The following is a 23,524-nucleotide window of genomic DNA, read 5'->3' as shown; positions in this document are numbered from 1 at the left end:
TGTAAGGAGCCCCGACCCTCTCTAATAGCGCGTCTGAGATCTGATGCATTGAAAGGAACCCCAACCCTCTCTAATAGCGCGTCTGGGATAAGATGCATTGTAAGGAGCCCCGACCCTCTCTAATAGCGCGTCTGAGATCTGATGCATTGTAAGGAACCCCAACCCTCTCTAATAGCGCGTCTGGGATCAGATGCATTGTAAGGAGTCCCAACCCTCTCTAATAGCGCGTCTGAGATCAGATGCATTGTAAGGAACCCCGACCCTCTCTAATAGCGCGTCTGAGATCTGATGCATTGTAAGGAACCCCGACCCTCTCTAATAGCGCGTCTGAGATCAGATGCAGTGTAAGGAGTCCCAACCCTCTCTAATAGCGCGTCTGAGATCAGATGCATTGTAAGGAACCCCGACCCTCTCTAATAGCGCGTCTGAGATCAGATGCATTGTAAGGAACCCCGATCCTCTCTAATAGTGCGTCTGAGATCAGATGCATTGTGAGGAACCCCGACCCTCTCTAATAGCGCGTCTGAGATCAGATGCATTGTAAAGAACCCCGACCCTCTCTAATAGCGCGTCTGAGATCAGACGCATTGTAAGGAACCCCAACCCACTCTAATGGCGCGTCTGAGATCAGACGCATTGTAAGGAACCCCATCATTATGATAAAAAGATTATTATGCCCTAATTATGCTAAAAAGATTATTATGGCTCAATATAAATGCCATTCTTATGCCACTTGCCGGCGGCCTTCCTCGGCTCGCGGCCGAAACGTCGGCTGTGGCATTTTCCTTTTTTGGCTGCAAAACCCAAAGTGGTGGGTGTATCTCGTTAACGCGACCGTGTTTGTCACTTTTTTTCTTCTTCTTTCTCTTGTTGTTTTTCACACCTGATTACACTTCTTTGCATAACTTATTGTCCCAGGTGTGCAACCCCAAGGTGTGCAATAAACCCTACATCTGCCTCTTTTTTTTTTTCTCACCTGACAGTAATCCGGCTTTGTGCAGGTGAGGGTGTGGGGAGCACACTGCACGCCTGCCATTCCTTTTATGCCTCATCACCTCCACCCCTGACATATCCGCTTATGATCTCGAGTTGTGAAATGTGCTTTTCCCTCGTAACGAGGGGACTAACGATTATGATCTAGGTGGGAGCTGACATTGTTGAGCAAGTTACTATTTCTCATCGGGAGCGGGGTGAGATACCTGCTTACTGCAGCTGTTATAGCCGCTGCCCAGAAAATAAACCTGTTTGGTGAATTAGTTCCTTATTTAGGGACAGACACCCTTGAACAGAGGTAGACATAATATTCGTGTCAACCTTGTGTGCTCTGCAAATATAGTGTCTGGGTGTCTGTCAACAGCCGGGGCGGTTTTTGAATGTTGTTATCGTTTATTTGAGAAGCACTAGCATATTCCGCAGCGGGGTTACCAGTGGGTGGGAGGGGGTGTGTGGGGGGGGGGGGGGATGGGGGGGATATCGATAACATAGACAAATGACAGATGTAACCCATCTATTTCCACAGTCTGCGTGTGCTATGGTGGGGGGTTGAGTCTGTGTCCCCTTTGAACCCCTAAAACCCCTAAAACTATATATATGTAGATACTGAGTATATATATATATATATATATATATATATATATATATATATATATATATATAAAACAAAAAGATCACTTGTGAGCACATTCACATGTCTTAGACAGGTCTGCAGCCCCCTGCCTTTTACCGTTATCACCCAGCATACAGTGCTTCCACTGCAGCAAGGGATTCTGGGAAATGACATGCAGCCCTGCCTTTCACCATTATCACCCAGCACACAGTGCTTCCACTGCAGCAAGGGATTCTGGGAAATGACATGCAACCCTGCCTTTCAACCATTATCACTCAGCATACAGTGCCCACACTGCAGCAAGGGATTCTGGGAAATGACATGCAAATGAGCACACACAGTGCCACCCACCATAACTTAAAATGTGATGATATATATATATATGCAACTCACTACAAACAAGGATGCCGCGCTATTGTCCATTATACCAGTCCCGGCGCTTATGTTACGGCCAGCACCACGCTGGAGCTCATGTTGGCGTGTAGTCACGTTGCGGCCCTGTTAAGGGTAATGATACATTTGTGAGGTGCGTGTGTGTGTAATACAAGGATACTCATGTTGTAGGCACAGGCCTCCCCGGCTGTCTGTTATCCCGTGTCCCTTTGCCCGCTCGGCAAGTGTCTGGATCTCTCTGGCCGTGACCTCTTCTCCTCTCTCTCCGTGCGTCTCGCAGTCTCACGCAGCCCTCCTCTCTCCCCCTCTGTGAGTGTGTCTCACGCACTATTATCCATCCATTTTCCCGTTGGCCGCCCCTTTCGCTTTATTTGCCTTCGCCCGCGCAAAGCAAACACGGGGATCTCGTCTCCCCCGACGACAGCTCGCCAAACCCGAGCCTTCCTCAAACACGGAGAGTGGTCGGGCCGCCGGGCAGGCGCCCACGAGAGGCCCCTTTTGACGTGTACGAAATCTGACACTGAGCCGAGTGCTTCTCCAGCGTTAGGTAAACATGACGAGATCCCCCCCTTCCATTGTGTCTCACGGGACACAACCGCTGCCAACCGCCGGCCCTTTGTGTGTCAAGAGGCTGCTCAACGTCCGGCCACTTCACCGCCCGGCTAAGTGCACGGTTTGGCAACGACACCGGGGGGTTAGTGTTTCGTCTTCGCTAGGTTACCCAACCTCATTTGGCACCTTCACGGATCTTGCCCTCTGCAAAGTTCAACCCGTGTCTGCCAGTTGCGGGCGTCATTTATCTGAGGGGACCAGCTGATTGAGCCGTCTGCGCTGAAGCAGGGACCGATTGAGCCACCTTGTGGGGAGAGCAGGGACCGATTGAGCCACATGTGCTGAAGCAGGGACTGATTGATCCACCTGTGCTGAAGCAAAGGCTAATGGAGCCACCTGTGGTGAAACAAGGACTGATTGAGCCACCGGTGCTGAAGCAGGAACTGATTGAGCCACATGTGCTGAAGCAGGGACTGATTGATCCACCTGTGCTGGAGCAAGGGCTAATTGAGCCACCTGTGGTGAAACAAGGACTGATTGAGCCACCTGTGCTGAAGCAGGGACTCTACTTTTCAAATAAAGGGGATTTATTATAGAAGGCCTCTCTCCTCTCCTCTTTTATAGCTAAAATGTTGCCTACAGTGTAAACCCGGGGTTATCAACTCCAGTCCTCAAGACCCGCCCCCCCCAGGATATCCCTGCTTCAGCACAGGTGGGTCATTCGAAGATTCCCGTGAATAAAGCGGTGGGGAGACCTATATCTCAGCCCCCGGGTGGGGGCATTGTAACAGCTGTCCGGGCATGTAAAGTGAAATTAATTATTACATGTGTCCCGACCGCGTGTAATCCCTGAATATATACATCAAGCTGGTATTTTGCGGCAATCTGTTTGGCGAGGCGGGTTTCGCACAGTTGACGCAATTTTGATGAATTTATCTTGGGAGTTTAACCGGACATTAAAAAAGGCATGGTGGGTATAAAAAAAAAAAAAGAACGTTACAAAGACCTTCTACCGAACAGCGCACAGCACATAAAAATACCCCTTGTGGTGCATTCAATCATTTAATAGCGCGTCTGAGATCAGATGCATTGTAAGGAGCCCCAACCTTCTCTAATAGGCGTCTGAGATCAGATGCATTGTAAGGAACCCCAACCCTCTCTAATAGCACGTCTGAGATCAGATGCATTATAAGGAACCCCGACCCTCTCTAATAGCGCGCCTGAGATCAGATGCATTGTAAGGAACCCCGACCCTCTCTAATAGCGCGTCTGAGATCAGATGCATTGTAAGGAACCCCCACCCTCTCTAATAGCGCGTCTGAGATCAGATGCATTGTAAGGAACCCCGACCCTCTCTAATAGCGCGTCTGAGATCAGATGCATTGTAAGGAACCCCCACCCTCTCTAATAGCGCGTTTGAGATCAGATGCATTGTAAGGAACCCCGACCCTCTCTAATAGCGCGCCTGAGATCAGATGCATTGTAAGGAACCCCGACCCTCTCTAATAGCGCGTCTGAGATCAGATGCATAGTAAGGAACCCCGACCCTCTCTAATAGCGCGCCTGAGATCAGATGCATTGTAAGGAACCCCGACCCTCTCTAATAGCGCGTCTGAGATCAGATGCATTGTAAGGAACCCCGACCCTCTCTAATAGCGCGCCTGAGATCAGATGCATTGTGTAATTTCTACCGTGTTTGGTATACAGCAAATGGAAAAACTTGTGAGCCCATTCACATGTCTTAGACAGGTCAGCAGCCCTGCCTTAACCCATTATCGCTTAACAATGAGCGCTTCCACTGCAGCTAGGGATTCTGGGTAAAGACATACCAACGAGCACTCGGTGTGTCATTCTTTCCTTCTCCTCCATTTTAACATGGATTCCCCCCCCCCCCCCTTTAAGCTTTAGCCATTAAAATGCCAGTTGTTGGTTCGCAAAGAAAAGACGGCACTTATATTTTGAATCACGCCGTTTTATTGAGAGACCCACGGACCTCCTTCCGTGCCTATCCCGTGTCCTCGTGTTTTGTCTTCGTTTCCCTGGAAGCAAAGTGGGTAAAAATGACATCACGCCCCCCCGCTCATCCGCGGTCGGGTAACACCTCCGTTGACAGCAGTAATTGGCTCTGCTAATTAGTTCCACTCAACAGGTGGCCGATCGATGATCCAATGTTTGGGAGATACAGATCATCCTCTAATGGTTCCCCATCTTTGGGCAATTTACACGTCCCCTCCAGTTTCGGTGTGAGCGTGTGTTCCTACGTACCTCTGGGTGTTCCTTCTAACGCTTGCTTTTCGACCTGTAAAATAATAGAGAGGATTTATATTTGCAATGAGCAATTTTCCTTCCCGCTGTCAGCTCTTGTGCGCTGTACACACCAACCATACTGACATCATGGTTCACAAGGTGCGGGGATAATGATCAGATTTTCCTTTACATAATAATCACTGTGTCCTGTAATTGGGGGCTTGAGTTATTCATCCCTGACAGATTCAAGTCAGGGTTGACGTTCTGTTGTCCCAGCGCTGCTTCCTTTGCGACTCCCTGAGCTTGCCTGCCACTCTCCTCTTCTTACACTGGGAAGGGACGGAATGCTGACCCTCTCCTCTCCCGCGCTAAACAATCTGCTTCTACAACCTCCGCCGCTTCCTCTGCACTGGGGCAGAGAAAGGGAGTGTCAGCTGCGCTTAGGCCCCCTGGGGGGGGAGGTCCATTTGTACATGGACCACCAAGGAGTTCCCTGCTAGGAAACTGCAGATGTGGAGAGACTTACTGTGTCCGCAGCCGGGACCACAAAACAACGAAAGCCAGAGACAGTCTGCCGTGGTCTCGTGTCAGGGGGGGGAGAGGGGTCCATGCTTCCGGATCGGAACCGGCCCACTGCATTATTCCTCTGGCGCCGAGACCACCGCCGTCTCGTGATCACAGCTGTCCGGAAACGGTGAGTCTGGCTAAATCTGTAGGTACATGCCTGGGTTACACCGATAGGAAAACCTCACCTGACTTCTTCTCCCTCCAGAAGTTGGCGGTAGGTAGCGATCTCAGTTTCCAGCCGGGTCTTGATGTCCAAGAGAAGCCCATACTCGTTGCCCTGATGACTACTCTCACTTCGGATTTGCTGGTGGTGAGCTTCCAGGCCGGCGATGATGCTTTGTATGGCGGCGAGCTGCGTGGCGTATTGGGCACTGGTGTTATCCGAGGTGGCGATCATAGCTTTTCTCTGCCAATAAAACAATTACGTGTCGGACCTTATATCTGATAAAATAGTCTTTCCTTGGCTGAAATGCAGTAGGCTTAGATAGCGTCTATACCATAGAGACAAGTGGAAGACAATGTCAATGGTTCAGGTGACCATATTTGTCCCGGGAACCATGTCACACATGTAACGACTGTGCATGCACGAATGGTGAGCACTGATGCCGGTCACCCATGTGCATGCGTGCTCAGCACGATCGCGCATGCGCGGCCAGCGCCGGGAGAAAAAAAACTTAGACAGTGGCCACAAAAGTCGGGACCTAGGACAAACGGCTAAAAACCGGGACGGTCCCAGCTAAACCGGAACGTTCGGTCGCCCCATCAATGGTATTCCTTATTCACTAGTATTGTCTATTGGCGTGAACTGTTTTAGCCTAATCCTCGAGTTTAAGTCTCATATCAGGTGTGAGGTGCAAACATTCACCAGTGTTTGTACAACCAACACAGCTCCTGTGCCACCTGCAACCCAACAGCACCCGCCTACCTGGCATACAGGGTGTTTTGGCAACATCACAACCTCTCCTCTGATGTTCAGAACATACAGTACCGTGCTGGACTCCGCCTGTAGCTGGACCTCCAGCCCCTGAGCCTTATGCTTGCCGTCTGTCACTTCTCTCCTGTACGTTTCTAATTCAGTAGTGCTGGTTTGTATCTCTTCACTCCACTCTTCCACCTGAAATTAAAATGGAGATGCTGCCGTCAGGGACGTGTGCAGTGTTTTAGGACATTGGGAGGTTTTGAGGGATCTCGGGGTGTTTTATCACCACGACAACAAAACCTTAGGGTCGCCATATTGAATTTTTTTTTTATAATACGGGACGCCGAAATCCAGTATGAACGCATGACATCATAATGAGTGATGAACGATTGGCAAACGCTTCGGGCTGAATGGTATGTCCCGCGCGACTACTATATTCTCTGGTTTTGAACGTCCTCGCGCTTGGTCGGGCCGGAAAAGACGTGCGCTGAACTAAGATGAAGCAGTGGTCTGCTTGTCATGGTTTCATGAGATGACCAGGCAGTGTCCTAACCGGTGGCGGATTTCGCTTGGTGTAGGTTGAGGGGGGGGGGGGGGGGGGTGCGGCCCTCTTCCTCAGCGTACGGCTTCATGATGTCACGCCGTCGTGACAATGTGGTGTCACGGCATCACATGACGCCACGTTGTCGATAGCCTACTCAGCCTAATGGGGAATCCACCACAGATCCAAACGTTACTATTTTAATCATTTAGTTATCGGAAAAGGTAACCATGACACTTTTTTTAGGACTGATTTCATTGCAGTAATTTTAGGTCAAGGCGCTAACATACGGGACCGTTGTTTGTCCAGACAGATAGTTCCGGAACAACAGAACATGTCAATCAAACAAGGGACAACTCGTGCATATACGGGACGCCTGGCCACGCAAGAGTTCTCGGTTTCCGGTGTAGGGATAACAGTGAAATCACTTTCCTGGGCGCCACGTCCACATTTTTAGAAAGTGGCGTCGCTCCCTTCTCTAGACACAACGACGGGGCGCGAGGCGCAGAGCGGACGTTACCAAGGCGGAGGCGTCAGTGACGCCTCCGAGAGAGACGTACCTTTTTATCAAACCAGTATTTCGCGTCGGCGCGCTGCTTCTCCACCAGCGTCTCATACTGAGCTCTCATGTCTTCAATGGTTTTAGCCATGTCCACAGAGGGGGCCACGTCCACCTCCACGTTAACGGTGCCGCTAACTTGTTTCCGAAGTTCGCCGAGCTCCTGTAGCAGATTGGAAAAAGAGAAACGCGTTGTCGTGTCCAAGGCTGCCTGGGGTAACTCAGCTGGAAAGGGTCCAGCACGTAAAATCAAATGAACAGTAAATAATAATCCCCCCCCCACGATGTGATCACATGCACACGTCTCAGCCAGGTCTGCCACCGTGCCCTTCCCCATTATCTCTTACAGCAGCATGCACGGTTTCTGCTGCAGCCAGGGGATTCTGGGTAATGACATGCAAATGAGCGACCACAGTGCGTCACTCTCTGCTCCCCTATAAAAGGATAATGGCTCGTTACAAGGTAGTGTAACCCTGCGTGGTTTCCGTGAGTTTCACTTGTAAAAGTCAGTTCCACTTGCTTTAAGTATCACAGACCATATAGATGTTAATGGGAGATCGTATTTAAACATGACGCACATCTGCACTGTTTGTAATGTCTCTCCCTAACTCTGTTTATGTTCCAATTCTCTCTTCCCCGCCCCCACGCCCCCCACCGATAGATGTACCATCCTATTTCTCACTGCCCCTTTCATCCCTGTATTGCCCTGCCTTTATTCACCATTTTCTCTGCATCTCCTATAGCTCCTATAGGCGATCTCGCTGTTTTTATCTTATTTGAATAACACAGTGTTGACGCAGGGGGGTAGGGGGGAAGGCGGGGGTCTCCGGAGCTGAAATTAACCCATGCCGGCTCCAGAGACCCCCGGCTTCCATCCGATGTAGTAAGAACATGTTTTCTCCATCGGCGTCACATCGCGGATCCCATCTCGCGCAGCTCGATTTGTCAAACAACGTGAGTTTGAGCATTTTTTTGGAGCTCGCGCACGGCTTGTCTGAGCGGGATCGCTACCGATCGGGAAGAAGACCGTTTCGAGGGCGTTTGGCCAGTTATCGAAGCTTTCTGAATAGCTACACATGCGAACTCGCTCGAGAAGAGCTCAAACCCCCCCACCCCCCCGATAACTAGCTACTAGAATAGACCCCATTGTTGGGGTTTGCTCAGATGACACACACCTCAGCGTGGTTCTTCTTAAGGTAGACCAGCTCCTCCTTCATGGTCTCCACCTGTGCCTCCAGCTCGGCCTTGGTAAAGGTGAACTGGTCCACGTCGTTGCGCAGTACAGAGATATCTTTTTCTACGGTAGCTCGGAGGGCCTGCTCGTTCTCGAACCTGCGGAGAGCCAGGAGAACCGTCAACGTGTGGCCCCACCAGTGACAAAGGAGATGAGCAGTGGACGGCCCTTACTTGAATTTGAAGTCAGCAGCAGCCAGCCTAGAATTATCTATCTGCAGAAGTATCTTGGCGTTGTCCAGAGTAGCGTCATAGATCTGAAGATAAAATGGAAAGGTTCTTACAGGATATGTGTTCTGTCCCAAGCTCACTGTGGCAAGTGAGTAGAGGCAGGGAGCTTAACTCAATCCCATATACCAAGCAAAGGGAAGCTTCTAATTTACTGAAGTGTTTATTGGGTCAACAACAATACAAATAGAAAGGGGAAAAGGTACGGAGGGAAAACACTGTGGGGTGGGAACAATGGAGAGGAAAGGGAGCTAGGGTAGCAAGTGGGATAATGCTAGGTAAATAGGGTGGCTTAGTGTCAGGGATAGCTTTAGTATCAGGGATAGGTAAATTACAATAGCTTTACCAGAGGAGTTGAGTGAGGTGACTGCTCAAGATGACTACTGGCTGAAAGAGGAAGCATGCTAGCCTGGACAAGCCGGACATAAAGTCAGGCTGTGCCAACTAGCAGGGGGAGGAAGGGACAGCTCAACTCGCTAATAAAAAGGGGTGTTGCCAAGGCAACTGGCTGAGAAGCCAACAGGAAATGTTACATTGTTGCAATCGTACACAGCCTCAGAATAGTGAAAAACCTTACAGGTTCCAGGACAATATGTTGTGTGGACAGTATACTACCCTGTAGTGCCCATGTCACCTCTATTCAAGGTCTTCATGGCATCCCCTTAAACATTACATTATTTGCTTTCATAGACTGTCATGGGATCTCGCTAGAGGTTGAAGTAGGGGTGGGGGGGGTGAGAGGGGCAACCTCTTAGGGGGCGCATAATGGGCCGGTGGTGATTGGAATGGAGGATGATGGCGATACCAGAGGAGGACGGGTCACAACTTGTAGTGTCTGTCGCCAGTATGGATCACCCCCAGCTCCACAGGTAGGGACTGGGGATCTTTTAATGGAGAAGAGGCGAGGGAGAGAGAGAATGGGATGGGGGGGGGGAGGGGGAGAGAGAATGAAGGGATGGGGGGAGAGAATGAAGGGGGGCGAAGGAGAGAGATAATGGGAGGAGCGAGAGATGATGGGGAGAGAGAAATAATGTGGGGAGGGGGAAAAGGGGAGTGGGAAAGGGGGAAGGAGAGAGAGATAATGGGGGGAGCGAGAGATGATGGGGGAGAGAGAAATAATGTGGGGAGGGGGAAAGGGGAGGGGGAAAGGAGAGAGATAATGGAGGGAGAAAGAGAGAGAGAGAGAGAGAGAGAGAGAGAGAGAGAGAGATGAAGGGACAGAGAAATGGGGGGAGACATAAATAGGGGAAGGGAGGGAGAAAATGGGGGGAGAGAGAAGTGGGCAAGAGATGTAGAGTGGGGGAGAGAGAAGTGGGCAAGAGATGTAGAGTGGGGGAGAGAAAGGGGAAAGAAAGAAAGAGGGTGTTCTATAAAATGGGAGCGGGGTGCAGTTGGTGGAACTTACCCCGGGAGCCAAAATACCTAGTTCCTCCTAATAATTCAGTTTGGGCTCAGATGACAAAACTAATAGGGGATCAACTAATTAATGAAGATCAGTGAAATAGGAAAATGATCTCTGTATAAACTTATTCTGCTACTCTGGGGGGGGGGAGGTCCTTATATCGGTGAACATATACAGATTAGACCCTAAATATTTGTAACATTCCAAATTTACAAATGATGGAACAAATCTTAGAGTGTCAGCTCTTCGGAGCAGAGGCTCCTATTCCTAATGTTACTTTTATGCAAGAAGCGCTCGTTCCTATTGCGTCACTTGCGCCACAGCTACAAAGCGCTGTGCGCACGGGCGGGGCGCGATAGAAATAAAGATATATACAGACGTAGATACACGTCTGGTGATGGAGTGCAGATATGGTGCACAGCCGATGCAAATAGAGTTATAGTCATCTTGCTTTAACTAATCAAGTGATTTCACCGTCTCGCGATTTGAGGAGTGCCCACAGTGGAGAAGTTACGTGACAAGCCTATTGTAATGGGATGTCAGGTGTCAAAAGTTGCATGTAATTGTTCTCCCCCCCCCCCCCGTAAATAAATCTGGTGTCATTCCTGCCACTGGTATGCAGTCCCGGAGACTTTGTACAGATGTAGCGAGACTTCAGTGACGTCTGTGGCACCCGAGATGGGGTCTGCCTCGAAGGCGATGTGGGGTGGGGTATCCGTACACCATAGTGGGACCCCTTATGGCGTTAGTCCTCTGGCGCTGCGATGACCGCGTCCTTAACGCAAATGTGAGCTAAAGATTGTTCTGAGATTGAACCTCTCATGACTTTTATATATAGTTATATAGTTACATAGTTGCATAGTAGATGAGTTTGAAAAAAAGACATCTCTATGAAGAACAACCTATGCTAAATGTTCACAACAGAGACTTTATCCTATATTTATATTAACAGAATATTGATCCAGAGGAAGCAAACACACAAACCCAGTGACACATTATATAATGATATCTCTGAAGGGGAAAATAAATTCCTTCCTGACTCCAAATATTGGCAATCGGATTACTCCCTGGATCAACATCCTTCCCATGTTTACTTATTTGGCATATCCCTGTATACCTTTCCTTTCTAAAAAAGATGTCCAACCTTTTATTGAACATATCTCCTGTATCTGCCATCACAGTCTCCATGGGGAATGAACCCCATACTGTAACTGCCCTTACTGTAAAGAACCCTTTCCTTTGTTGGTGGTGAAATCTCCTTTCCTCCAACCTTAAGGGATGGCCCCGAGTCCTTTGTACTGCCCGTGGGATGAGTAGTTCTTTTGAAAGCTCCTTATATTGACCCTGAATATAGTATAAATATATATATGTAAATATGTATATATAGTTATTATATCCCCTCTTAGACCCCACTTTTATAATGTAAACATTAGCTGGCCTCTCATCATACGTCAGATTTTCCATCCCCTTTACTCCTTTCATGACTTCCCCCATTGCGATTGCGGAGAGACTATGGTAGGGGGTGGTGGGTTACCTTTGTTCTCAGATCCTCTACTACTTGGAAGTAAGAGCTGTCGTCTCGCTTCCAGGCCGTGGTAGAGTTCTTCCCATACCACTCCTTGATCTGTCCTTCCAGCTGAGCGTTGGCCTTCTCCAAGGAGCGCACTTTCTCCAGGTAGGTGGCCAGGCGGTCATTCAGGTTCTGCATGGTCTCCTTCTCGTTTCGGCACAGCAGGACATCACTCCTGCTGCTGCTGAGCTGCAGTTGGCCGGCGGTGACACCTCCATAACTTGCGCTGGATGAAATCCTAGTGCCCAAACCCCCAGCGTGGACACTCGAAGCATATCTACCTACTGAGATCTTGCCGAAGCTTCGACCACTCGTGCCGCTGGACTGTATGTAACCGCCCTTCACCGAGCTCACCTTCTTCACAGTCACCTGGCTATACATTGACAGCGTGTGGATGAGGCGAGATAGCAAAAGGCTACACAAGCTAAGGATACTAACACGCGTTAAAGACCAGTGTGTGTTTCCTTTTATATAGCAGAGATCACACAATCTCTGAGACCCCCCCCCCCCCCCGTCCCCCTTTGTTTGTTTAATAAATGTAGGATATTTTGTTGAAAGAACTGGCAGGAAACATCCTTGAATGCTATCTCGCGTTGGGTCATTACCCTGTGACAGAGGTGTCGTAGCCACGCATATCTTGCTGAGTGTTTCGTAATAACACTGGAATTCAAAAATACGTGTTATCCGTTATTGTATATATATACTGTATACAGGCAAACCCCGCATTAACGTACGCAATGGGACCGGAGCATGCATGTAAAGTGAAAATGTACTTAAAGTGAAGCACTACCTTTTCCCCACTTATCGATGCATGTACTGTACTGCAATCGTCATATACGTGCATAACTGATGTAAATAACGCATGTGTAACAGGCTCTATAGTCTCCCCGCTTGTGTACAGCTTCGGTACAGGTAGGGAGCCGGTGTTGCTGTCCAGGACGTGCTGACAGGCGCATGCGTGAGCTGCTGTTTGCCTATTGAGCGAAATGTACTTACTCGCGAGTGTACTTAAAGCGGGGTATGCCTGTATATATAACTCTCTATTCCTTTTGTGTATAAAGCTCTCTCCCACCTTAAACCTTTCTCACTGACTGCCCCACACCTCTGGAATGCCCTTCCCCTCAATACCCGACTAGCGCCCTCTCTATCCACCTTTAAGACCCACCTGCTTAACGAAGCATACGAATAGCACTGTGGCTCATACTATACACACGATACATAAAGCTTGGCCCCCTGCAGACGCACTTACCAGCACACCCTCCTACTGTCTCTGTACGTTCTCCCTGCCTACCAATTAGAGTGTAAGCTCTTCGGGGCAGGGACTCCTTCTCCTACATGTTACTTTAATGTCTGCCGCGCTTCTTCCCATTATGTGTTATTTGTTGCTTATATGATTGTCACGTGTATTACTGCGGTGACGCGCTGCGCACATTAACGGAGCCATATAAATAAAGACATACATATATACTGGACTGAACGTAGGGTCCCAGGTTGGTGTGTATGTTACACAGGAGGAGGGAGGGGGGAGAGAGGGGAACACCCGGGGGGCTGGGGGTGAATCCTTCACTAGCTGGCTTGGCTGGGACATGTGGAGGTGAGGGGGGGGGAGAGAAATACAGGTATAGACCGGGATCAGAGTCCAAACGGATTTCTCTACGCTGGGTAAACCTTCCGTAGCGAACATGCTGTAACCTCCCTTTTTTTTTTACACCAGCTCGATTTTGTCTCTGGCTACTTCTCATAGCCTCCAACACAGACTTTGCCCTCTGCGTTCTATCGTGGGCCGAGGGTATTCCAAATACGCCCGTGGCTTATCATTAACATGATACGAAGCTGATGGACAGTGTTGCAAATTCGAATACACGTGAAGGTGAGTCAAGAAAAGATCGGGGGGGGGGGGGTGGGCGGGGGGGGTGGGCGGGTGGGGGGGGGTTTCATGACACATTGTACATTTATTTTCTCAAGTTAATTGACTGCAACTCAATTTTTATCGTGGCTTTATAATAAATGTATACAACTAGCGACAGAGGAGCCCAACGCTACAAAAATACACAGTCAAATACTTATATATTCTGTGGGACCGCCGCGTGTGTGCGGGACATTGTAGTGTCGTCGTCAGACAATGATCTCTTGTGAGAACGTCGCCTGCGCCGGTGTTTTTCCTAATGTGGCAAATTGGATAATCAGAGTGACCAATTTTTGGGGCGGGGTTTTTTAAATAGGGAGGCCCGTGTACATTTCTGTAAGGAATGCCCCAAAGCGCAAGCAGAATCACTGCGCCTTGTTACCTCATTTAGGTACGGCCCCCTGCTGCTAAGGAAAGTGCTATAGGGAGAGCGGCCAGGTGTCCAGTGTTGAACCGGACTGTCCTGTATTTGGACGCTCTGTCCAGTATAAAATGAGAGGTAATACTGGGCGTGTATACCGGTATTACCTCTCTGGGCGTGTATGTGTATACCGGTATTACCTCTCTGGGCGTGTATGTGTATACCGGTATTACCTCTCTGGGCGTGTATGTGTATACCGGTATTACCTCTCTGGGCATGTATGTGTATACCGGTATTACCTCTCTGGGCGTGTATGTGTATACCGGTATTACCTCTCTGGGCGTGTATGTGTATACCGGTATTACCTCTCTGGGCGTGTATGTGTATACCGGTATTACCTCTCTGGGCGTGTATGTGTATACCGGTATTACCTCTCTGGGCGTGTATGTGTATACCGGTATTACCTCTCTGGGCGTGTATGTGTATACCGATATTACCTCTCTGGGCGTGTATGTGTATACCGGTATTACCTCTCTGGGCGTGTATGTGTATACCGGTATTACCTCTCTGGGCGTGTATGTGTATACCGGTATTACCTCTCTGGGCATGTATGTGTATACCGGTATTACCACTCTGGGCGTGTATGTGTATACCGGTATTACCTCTCTGGGCGTGTATGTGTATACCGGTATTACCTCTCTGGACAGGTATGTGTATACCGGTATTACCTCTCTGGGTGTGTATGTGTATACCTGTATTACCTCTCTGGGCGTGTGTGTGTATACCGGTATTACCTCTCTGGGCGTGTATGTGAATACCGGTATTACCTCTCTGGCCGTGTGTGTATACCGGTATTACCTCTCTGGGCGTGTATGTGTATACCGGTATTACCTCTCTGGGCGTGTATGTGTATACCGGTATTACCTCTCTGGGCGTGTATGTGTATACCGGTATTACCTCTCTCGGTGTGTATGTGTATACCGGTATTACCTCTCTGGACGTGTATGTGTATACCGGTATTACCTCTCTGGGCGTGTATGTGTATACCGGTATTACCTCTCTGGGCGTGTATGTGTATACGGGTATTACCTCTCTGGGCGTGTATGTGTATACCGGAATTACCTCTCTGGTCGTGTATGTGTATACCGGTATTACCTCTCTGGGGGTGTATGTGTATACCGGTATTACTGGACATAGTGACCTGCCCGGCTTGGGGGGGGGGGGGGACGACCGCTGGATTTCCCCGAGCAGGGAGAGAGCAGGGCTGTGGCTACAGGGCTGGGCAGCTTGCTCTATCCTGATTGGCTGCTGCCGGGTAACGCAGCCAATCAGGATGAGGTTTCAGGAGTCTGTGAGTGTGACCAAGGAGAGGAGGAAACAGCTGTGTTTGTGTCTGTGTATCTATCATCTATCCATCCATCCAACTATCCATCCACCCATCCTACTATCCATCCACCCATCCTACTGTCCATCCTACTATCCATCCATCCAACTATCCATCCAACTATCCATCCATCCAACTATCCATCCATCCAACTATCCATCCAGCTATCCATCCATCTAACTATCCATCCAACTATCCATCCATCCTACTATCCATCCAACTATCCATCCAACTATCCATCCAACTATCCATCCAACTATCCATCCATCCTACTATCCACCCAACTATCCATCCAACTATCCATCCAACTATCCATCCATCCAACTATCCATCTCCATCTTCATCCCCGTCTCCATCTACCCGTCTCCGTATTTATCTATCTACCTGTTCGCACACAGAAGGAAACATGGCCCCCGTGTTGTCAGTTACTGCTCTTTATTTGGATAATCGTCCAGTGGCCTTTTGATGAGCAATGTTTATCCCCAGAATCCTCGGCCCCTGTTTCTGTCGCAATAAGATGCGAGACCTCCCCTGCCCGCAGGACGGCTTTCACAGCTTCTCCTCCACCTCCCTAACTTGGGAGGACACCACCTTCCCATCCACCATGTCTTCTACAATGGTCTTAATCTTCCGGCTTCTGTTTTGTTCTGGAAGGAAATAAGTAAACGTCTGTGTAAGTCATTTATAAATTGGTGAATGGGGGGGGGGGGGGTTATTATTATCCGTTATTTATAAAGCACCAACATATACCACAGCGAGGTACAATGGGGGCACAGAGTGATATCAATGACATCAATGGAATGACATTCAAGGGCAGACAAAACAGATACAGAAGGTAATGAGGGCCCTGGTACGGAGAGCTGACAATCTAGGGCAGCGGTGGCCAACTCCAGTCCTCAAGGGCCACCAACAGGTCCTCAAGGGACACTGATAAGTCCTCAAGGGCCACCACCAGGTCCTCAAGGGAAACTGACAAGTCCTGAACGGCCACCAAAAGGTCCTCAAGGGCCCCCAACATGTCCTCAAGGGCCCCCAACAGGTCCTCAAGGGTGACTGAGAAGTCCTCAAGGGCCACCAACAGGTCCTCAAGGGTCACCAACAGGTCCTCAAGGGCCACTGACAAGTCTTCAAGGGCCACCAACAAGTGAGGTTTTAAGGATATCCCTGCACAGCACAGGTGGCTCAATCAGTGGCTCAGTCTGACTGACCCCCCTGTGCTGAAGCGGGGATATCATTAAAACCTGACCTGTTGGTGGCCCTTGAGGACTGGAGTTGCCCGCCCCTGATCGAGAGGGAATAAGGGGCAATGTTGAAACAAAGGATGAGGTGGCTACTCATTGTTGGGTTGGAGTATACATCAGGATAGAGTATGGTCTGGCCGCACAGCTGGTCCCATTAGGGTTGGGGGGGGGGTGGATGTTAAGGGGTGTTACATAGCATGGAGTTTGGTCCTGGCATACAACTGGATCTATTAGGGTTTGGGTGAGGGGTGGCTGTTAAGGGATATATTAGATATCATGGGGTTCGGTCCAGCCACACCGCTGGTCCCATTAACGTTTGGGGGGATGTTTGATAAGAGGTACAGTATTAGTTGGCATGGAGTTTGGTCCTGGCATACAACTTAACCTATTAGGGTTTGGGCGGTGGATGCTAAGGCGTGTTAGATAGCAGAGAGTTTGGTCCTGCCGCACAGCTGGTCCCATTAATGTTTGGGGGTGAGGATGTTTAGGGGTGTTAGCATAGCATAGAGTTTGGTCCTGCAGCACAGCTGGTCCCATTAAGGTTTGGGGGTGCGGATGTTAGGGGGTGTTACATAGCGTGGGGATTGGTCCTGCCGCACAGCTGGTCCCATTAAGGTTTGGGGGTGAGGATGTTTAGGGGTGTTACATAGCGTGGGGATTGGTCCCACCGCACAGCTGGCCCCATTAGGGTTGTTGGGAGTTATAAACGTACAAAAGACATAATATATGCTTTATTTTTTCTACAATAACACCTTATATATAATGTACATGTATGTATCCAGTTAAGCAATGGCAACAGCCTGGAGCAGTGGGGAGGTGAGAGGGTGGGGGGGTGGGAGGGTGACGATGACGATGAGCAGACGGACCAACAAAACGTTCCCCAGTGTAGATACCGATGACTTTTGGGGGACAGACTAGTGATGTGACCGGGACATTTGTCATTGTGTTTTTACCTTTCAGCTTCTCTTCTAACTCGAGAGTCCAGCTGCAAAACAAGAGAACGTTTGAATGGGTTTAGTCTGCCCCTTTTGTAGGGAATGTTTCGCTTCTGGTTTCAAAGCAGATCGAAGGCGCGGAGGACGTGATCGGGTCGGAGTTATGGGTCGCACGCAGCTGCAGATGCACAAACCCGTTCTCTGCATATCGGGGATCCCGTCTTTCACTTGCCTACTTTCTTTTACTAATGCGGCAGGCAGTAGGGGATCCCATGTAAAAATGGATTAGAAGCAAAAAGTGACGCACTGTGAGTGCTCATTTGCATATCATTACCCAGGATCCCTGGCTGCATCACACACTCAATTCTCCTCTTCACTTTTAAGGCTTTACACTATTCTGTCAATCCCTACATCTCACCCTAATATCTCACTATACCCTCTTCTGCCCCTCCTTACATCTCACCCTAATATCTCACTATACCCTCTTCTGCCCCTCCTTACATCTCACCCTAATATCTCACTATACCCTCCTCTGCCCCTCCTTACATCTCATCCTAATATCTCACTATACCCTCCTCTGCCCCTCCTTACATCTCACCCTAATATCTCACTATACCCTCCTCTGCCCCTCCTTACATCTCACCGCAATATCTCACTATACCCTCCTCTGCCCCTCCTTACATCTCACCCTAATATCTCACTATACCCTCCTCTGCCCCTCCTTACATCTCACCCTAATATCTCACTATACCCTCCTCTGCCCCTCCTTACATCTCACCCTAATATCTCACTATACCCTCCTCTGCCCCTCCTTACATCTCATCCTAATATCTCACTATACCCTCCTCTGCCCCTCCTTACATCTCACCGCAATATCTCACTATATCCTCCTCTGCCGCTCCTTACATCTCACCCTAATATTTCACTATCCCCTCCTCTGCCCCTCCTTACATCTCACCCTAATATCTCACTATACCCTCCTCTGCCCCTCCTTACATCTCACCGCAATATCTCACTATACCCTCCTCTGCCCCTCCTTACATCTCACCCTAATATCTCACTATACCCTCCTCTGCCCCTCCTTACATCTCACCCTAATATCTCACTATACCCTCCTCTGCCCCTCCTTACATCTCACCCTAATATCTCACTATACCCTCCTCTGCCCCTCCTTACATCTCACCCTAATATCTCACTATACCCTCCTCTGCCCCATCTTACATCTCATCCTAATATCTCACTATACCCTCCTCTGCCCCTCCTTACATCTCACCCTAATATCTCACTATAACCTCCTCTGCCCCTCCTTACACCTCACCCTAATATCTCACTATACCCTCCTCTGCCCCTCCTTACATCTCATCCTAATATCTCACTATACCCTCCTCTGTCCCTCCCTACATCTCACCCTAATATCTCACTATACCTTCCTCTGCCCCTCCTTACATCTCACCCTAATATCTCACTATACCCTCCTCTGCCTCTCCTTACATCTCACCCGAATATCTCACTATACCCTCCTCTGCCCCTCCATACCTCTCACCCTAATATCTCACTATAACCTCCTCTGCCGATCCTTACATCTCACCCTAATATCTCACTATACCCTCCTCTGCCACCTCTTTACATCTCATCCTAATATCTCACTATACCCTCCTCTGTCCCTCCCTACATCTCACCCTAATATCTCACTATACCTTCCTCTGCCCCTCCTTACATCTCACCCTAATATCTCACTATACCCTCCTCTGCCTCTCCTTACATCTCACCCGAATATCTCACTATACCCTCCTCTGCCCCTCCATACCTCTCACCCTAATATCTCACTATAACCTCCTCTGCCGATCCTTACATCTCACCCTAATATCTCACTATACCCTCCTCTGCCCCTCTTTACATCTCACCCTAATATCTCACTATATACTCTTCTGCCCCTCCTTACATCTCACCCTAATATCTCACTATACACCCCTCTGCCCCTCCTTACATCTCACCCTAATATCTCTCTATACACCTGCCAGACTCTTGCGTTCTTCTCAAGGATGTCTTCTCTCTGCCCCCTTTGTATCCAAAGCCCTCTCCCACCTTAAACCTTTCTCACTGACTGCCCCCCACACCTCTGGAATGCCCTTCCCCTCAACACCCGACCAGCACCCTCTCTACCCACCTTTAAAGACTTATATGGTTAAGACCGGATTTCCCATTAGGCCCTAGGATGGCAAAATTTTGGGGCGGCAAAAATGTCCGCCCCCATATACATTTTCCGCGCTCCCGGGCCTATCTAGCCTGATGGGAAGTCACATACATACGACGGGGTCTCCTTTCTGCCGCCCTCCGCCTCCTTCTGAATTCGTCAAAGGACGTCATGACGTCGCGCCACCGAGGCGCCGTGTGACGTCACGTCGGTGACGTCCTGCGGCGTCATTTGACGCTGCAAATCGGGAGGAGGAGGAGGAGGGCAGATATTTAAGTGTCAAGGGGACGGCAGATTTCGAAAATGCGCCGGCGATTTGGACCTCTGTGCTGGAACAGACCGTTTTCCCGGGTCGCTCTCGTTACCGCTACGTCAACAGATAAACCTCCCGCTGACCTTTCGCCTTCCCCCTCCAGGAGGCGACGGTACGTGGCGATCTCCATCTCCAGGCGGATCTTGATGTTCAGGAGCTGCTCGTACTCCTGGGCGTGGCGCCCCGACTCGTTCCGCGTCTGCCCCAGCTGGGCTTCCAAACTGGTAATCAGAAGCTGTATTTGGGAAAGTTGAGCGGCGTATCGGGCGCTCACGCCGTCCAGGGTGGAGGCCAACCCATTTTTCTAGGGGACGAGAAGGCGGGAACGTCAAGACAGTTTGCTAGACAAAGGCAGACCAAGCGTACGCTCAACATAAAGGAAACGTGTCATTAATAAATACCGTCTACCCATAGTTTCTGCATTGGTGTTTAATCTGTTTTTGGTTACGGAACCCTATAATTATATTGTGACATTGTAAGGAACCCCGACCCTCTCTAATAGCGCGTCTGAGATCAGATGCATTGTAAGGAACCCCGACCCTCTCTAATAGCGCGTCTGAGATCAGATGCATTGTAAGGAACCCCGACCCTCTCTAATAGCGCGTCTGAGATCAGATGCATTGTAAGGAACCCCGACCCTCTCTAATAGCGCGTCTGAGATCAGATGCATTGTAAGGAACCCCGACCCTCTCTAATAGCGCGTCTGAGATCAGATGCATTGTAAGGAACCCCGACCCTCTCTAATAGCGCGTCTGAGATCAGATGCATTGTAAGGAACCCCGACCCTCTCTAATAGCGCGTCTGAGATCAGATGCATTGTAAGGAACCCCGACCCTCTCTAATAGCGCGTCTGAGATCAGATGCATTGTAAGGAACCCCGACCCTCTCTAATAGCGCGTCTGAGATCAGATGCATTGTAAGGAACCCCGACCCTCTCTAATAGCGCGTCTGAGATCAGATGCATTGTAAGGAACCCCGACCCTCTCTAATAGCGCGTCTGAGATCAGATGCATTGTAAGGAACCCCGACCCTCTCTAATAGCGCGTCTGTGATCAGATGCATTGTAAGGAACCCCAACCCTCTCTAATAGCGTGTCTGAGATCAGATGCATTGTAAGGAACCCCGACCCTCTCTAATAGCGCGACCTGAGATCAGATGCATTGTCTGGAACCCCGACCCTCTCTAATAGCGCGTCTGAGATCAGATGAATTGTAAGGAACCACAACCCTCTCTAATAGCGCGTCTGAGATCAGATGCATTGTAAGAAACCCCAACCCTCTCTAATAGCGCGTCTGTGATCAGATGCATTGTAAGGAACCCCAACCCTCTCTAATAGCGCGTCTGAGGTCAGACGCATTGTAAGGAACCCCAACCCTCTCTAATAGCGCGTCTGTGATCAGATGCATTGTAAGGAACTCCAGCCCTCTCTAATAGCGCGTCTCAGATCAGATGCATTGTAAGGAACCCCAACCCTCTCTAATAGCATGTCTGAGATCAGATGCAGTTTAAGGAACCCCAACCCTCTCTAATAGCGCGTCTGTGATCAGATGCATTGTAAGGAACCCCAACCCTCTCTAATAGCGCGTCTGAGGTCAGACGCATTGTAAGGAACCCCAACCCTCTCTAATAGCGCGTCTGTGATCAGATGCATTGTAAGGAACTCCAGCCCTCTCTAATAGCGCGTCTCAGATCAGATGCATTGTAAGGAACCCCAACCCTCTCTAATAGCATGTCTGAGATCAGATGCAGTTTAAGGAACCCCGACCCTCTCTAATAGCGCGTCTGAGATCAGATGCATTGTAAGGAACCCCAACCCTCTCTAATAGCGTGTCTGAGATCAGATGCATTGTAAGGAACCCCAACCCTCTCTAATAGCGTGTCTGAGATCAGATGCATTGTAAGGAACCCCAACCCTCTCTAATAGCGTGTCTGAGATCAGATGCATTGTAAGGAACCCCAACCCTCTCTAATAGCGCGTCTCAGATCAGATGCATTGTAAGGAACCCCGACCCTCTCTAATAGCGCGTCTCTCTCTCTCTCTCTCTTCTGAGAGAAAGCACATGTTATGATCATGGTCATTGTCATCAAGTATTGTAATCTTTATGAACAAGGAATGTGGGATGATTCCCACACTCTGTTACCTTGCTCTGCTCAGCCTGCAGCTCTATATCCAGCGCCTGGACAATGCGTTGGCGTTCAACAATTATTGACCGGTTTGACTCCAGCTCTGACATATTTGTTGTCATCAGAACAGTCACTTGTTGTACCTGGGAAGCACCCAAAAAAAAAAAAAGAAGATATTCAGAGACTTAAAATAAACTATGAACAGATTCATTGAGATATATATATATATATATATATATATATATATATATATATATATATATATATATATATATATATATATATATATATATATATATATAACTGAGTGCTGCGAAATGCGTAGGATCTGAGTTTGTCCTGAGTTAGGATCCATAGCTGTGCAGGCAGTCCAGCCTGTGGCACTGCAGCAAGCGGTGTTCGTTTCTGGGAGGACTCCATTCCACACGGACCCTCCAAATACCCCAGCACTCTAAGCAGATTCTGGTTTATATTGTGTAGTGTTATATTTGTGTCATGTCAAACCTTAAAAACCTTGGCATGCCGGGATTCATCCCCGTTCACCTACGGTATTAGGATTCCATCAGCGCCCAAGCATGGCTCCGGCCAATAACCCACACGATACCGTACCTGGCTTTCGAACTGCGCTTTGGCTGCTTCTCGGTTGGTCTCCACCAGTTTTTCACACTGGAGTCTCATGTCGGCCAAGACCTGGCCAAGATCCACCGAGGGGGCGGCGTCCATCTCCACATTGACGGAGCCTCCTACGTGCTTGCCCAGCGCAGTAACCTCCTGCGTACGGCAAAAGAGAAGGGAGGACTTTAGCTCACCATGCGGGGGATGCCATGTATCCACCCCAGCACGGGCGCCACAGACACTCACTTTTATCATCTACAACTCATTGCTTTGGAAAGTCATTAGCTCACTTAGGAGCCCCCTTCCATCCGAACTGGATCACAACACACTCTACGCTTTTCAATGGTTTACGTAGATTCTCATAAACGGACTTCCCATGAACAGACTTCCCATGAGTCAGTGTAGTCTCAAGGCATACACTGTGAGTCAAAGAAGTTGGTAACTTCACCGTTTTTCGAGAGAGAGAAAAAATGTGCTGGTGATTACCAGAGCACAAGATCTTTTGAAATCTGCTTACAAGAGATTCCAGGAGTAGCCTGTAGCTATTTGCTATGAGTATTCGGGGACAATACAAGGAGCTTTCAAAAGAACTATTCATCCCACGGGCAGTACAAAGGACTCTGGGCCATCCCTT

The 23,524-nt window shown here is 49.2% G+C and overlaps 2 protein-coding genes across 3 annotated transcripts in view; both read right to left on the bottom strand.

Annotated features, from left to right (window-relative positions):
* Positions 1–4,502: 4,502 nt before the first annotated feature.
* On the bottom strand, positions 4,503–12,285 carry LOC142473108 (keratin, type I cytoskeletal 19-like). Of its 2 annotated transcripts, XM_075580266.1 has the most exons (8): positions 11,782–12,285; positions 8,792–8,874; positions 8,560–8,716; positions 7,386–7,547; positions 6,354–6,479; positions 5,551–5,771; positions 4,817–4,850; positions 4,503–4,590 (listed from the first exon to the last, which is right to left on the bottom strand). In XM_075580266.1, the coding sequence occupies exons 1-7, from the start codon at positions 12,196–12,198 to the stop codon at positions 4,832–4,834; spliced, it is 1,185 nt and encodes a 394-aa protein (XP_075436381.1). In that variant the 5' UTR covers positions 12,199–12,285; the 3' UTR covers positions 4,503–4,590; positions 4,817–4,831. The 2 variants fall into 2 exon arrangements, with proteins under 2 accessions (XP_075436381.1, XP_075436380.1); XM_075580265.1 differs by having other exon boundaries at positions 4,503–4,850.
* A 3,601-nt stretch (positions 12,286–15,886) lies between these two features.
* Positions 15,887–23,524, bottom strand: part of LOC142473215 (keratin, type I cytoskeletal 20-like) — an 11,604-nt gene continuing 3,966 nt past the window's right edge. Inside the window, exons 4-8 of the mRNA XM_075580417.1 lie at positions 22,885–23,145; positions 22,293–22,418; positions 20,235–20,455; positions 17,663–17,694; positions 15,887–16,115 (exon numbers count right to left, since the gene is read on the bottom strand). Coding sequence (XP_075436532.1) covers positions 16,018–16,115; positions 17,663–17,694; positions 20,235–20,455; positions 22,293–22,418; positions 22,885–23,145 — 738 coding nt within the window. The 3' untranslated portion in view covers positions 15,887–16,017. The remainder of the gene's footprint in view (positions 16,116–17,662; positions 17,695–20,234; positions 20,456–22,292; positions 22,419–22,884; positions 23,146–23,524) is intronic.

The sequence above is a fragment of the Ascaphus truei genome, chromosome 23 (assembly GCF_040206685.1).
Source record: "Ascaphus truei isolate aAscTru1 chromosome 23, aAscTru1.hap1, whole genome shotgun sequence".
Taxonomy (NCBI): Eukaryota; Metazoa; Chordata; class Amphibia; order Anura; family Ascaphidae; genus Ascaphus; species Ascaphus truei.
The sequence above is the reverse complement of the archived record's forward strand: the minus strand, read 5'-3'. Positions and strand labels throughout refer to the sequence as shown.

Excerpts from the sequence above, each read along its gene's own strand:
- LOC142473108 (XM_075580265.1), bottom strand. The coding sequence starts at position 12,198 with ATGTATAGCCAGGTGACTGTGAAGAAGGTGAGCTCGGTGAAGGGCGGT. Across the intron at positions 7,548-8,559 it reads TTAAGAAGAACCACGCTGAG|GAGCTCGGCGAACTTCGGAA; the intron begins GTGTGTGTCATC and ends AATCTGCTACAG. Across the intron at positions 5,772-6,353 it reads TACAGGCGGAGTCCAGCACG|AGAAAAGCTATGATCGCCAC; the intron begins GTACTGTATGTT and ends TTTTATTGGCAG.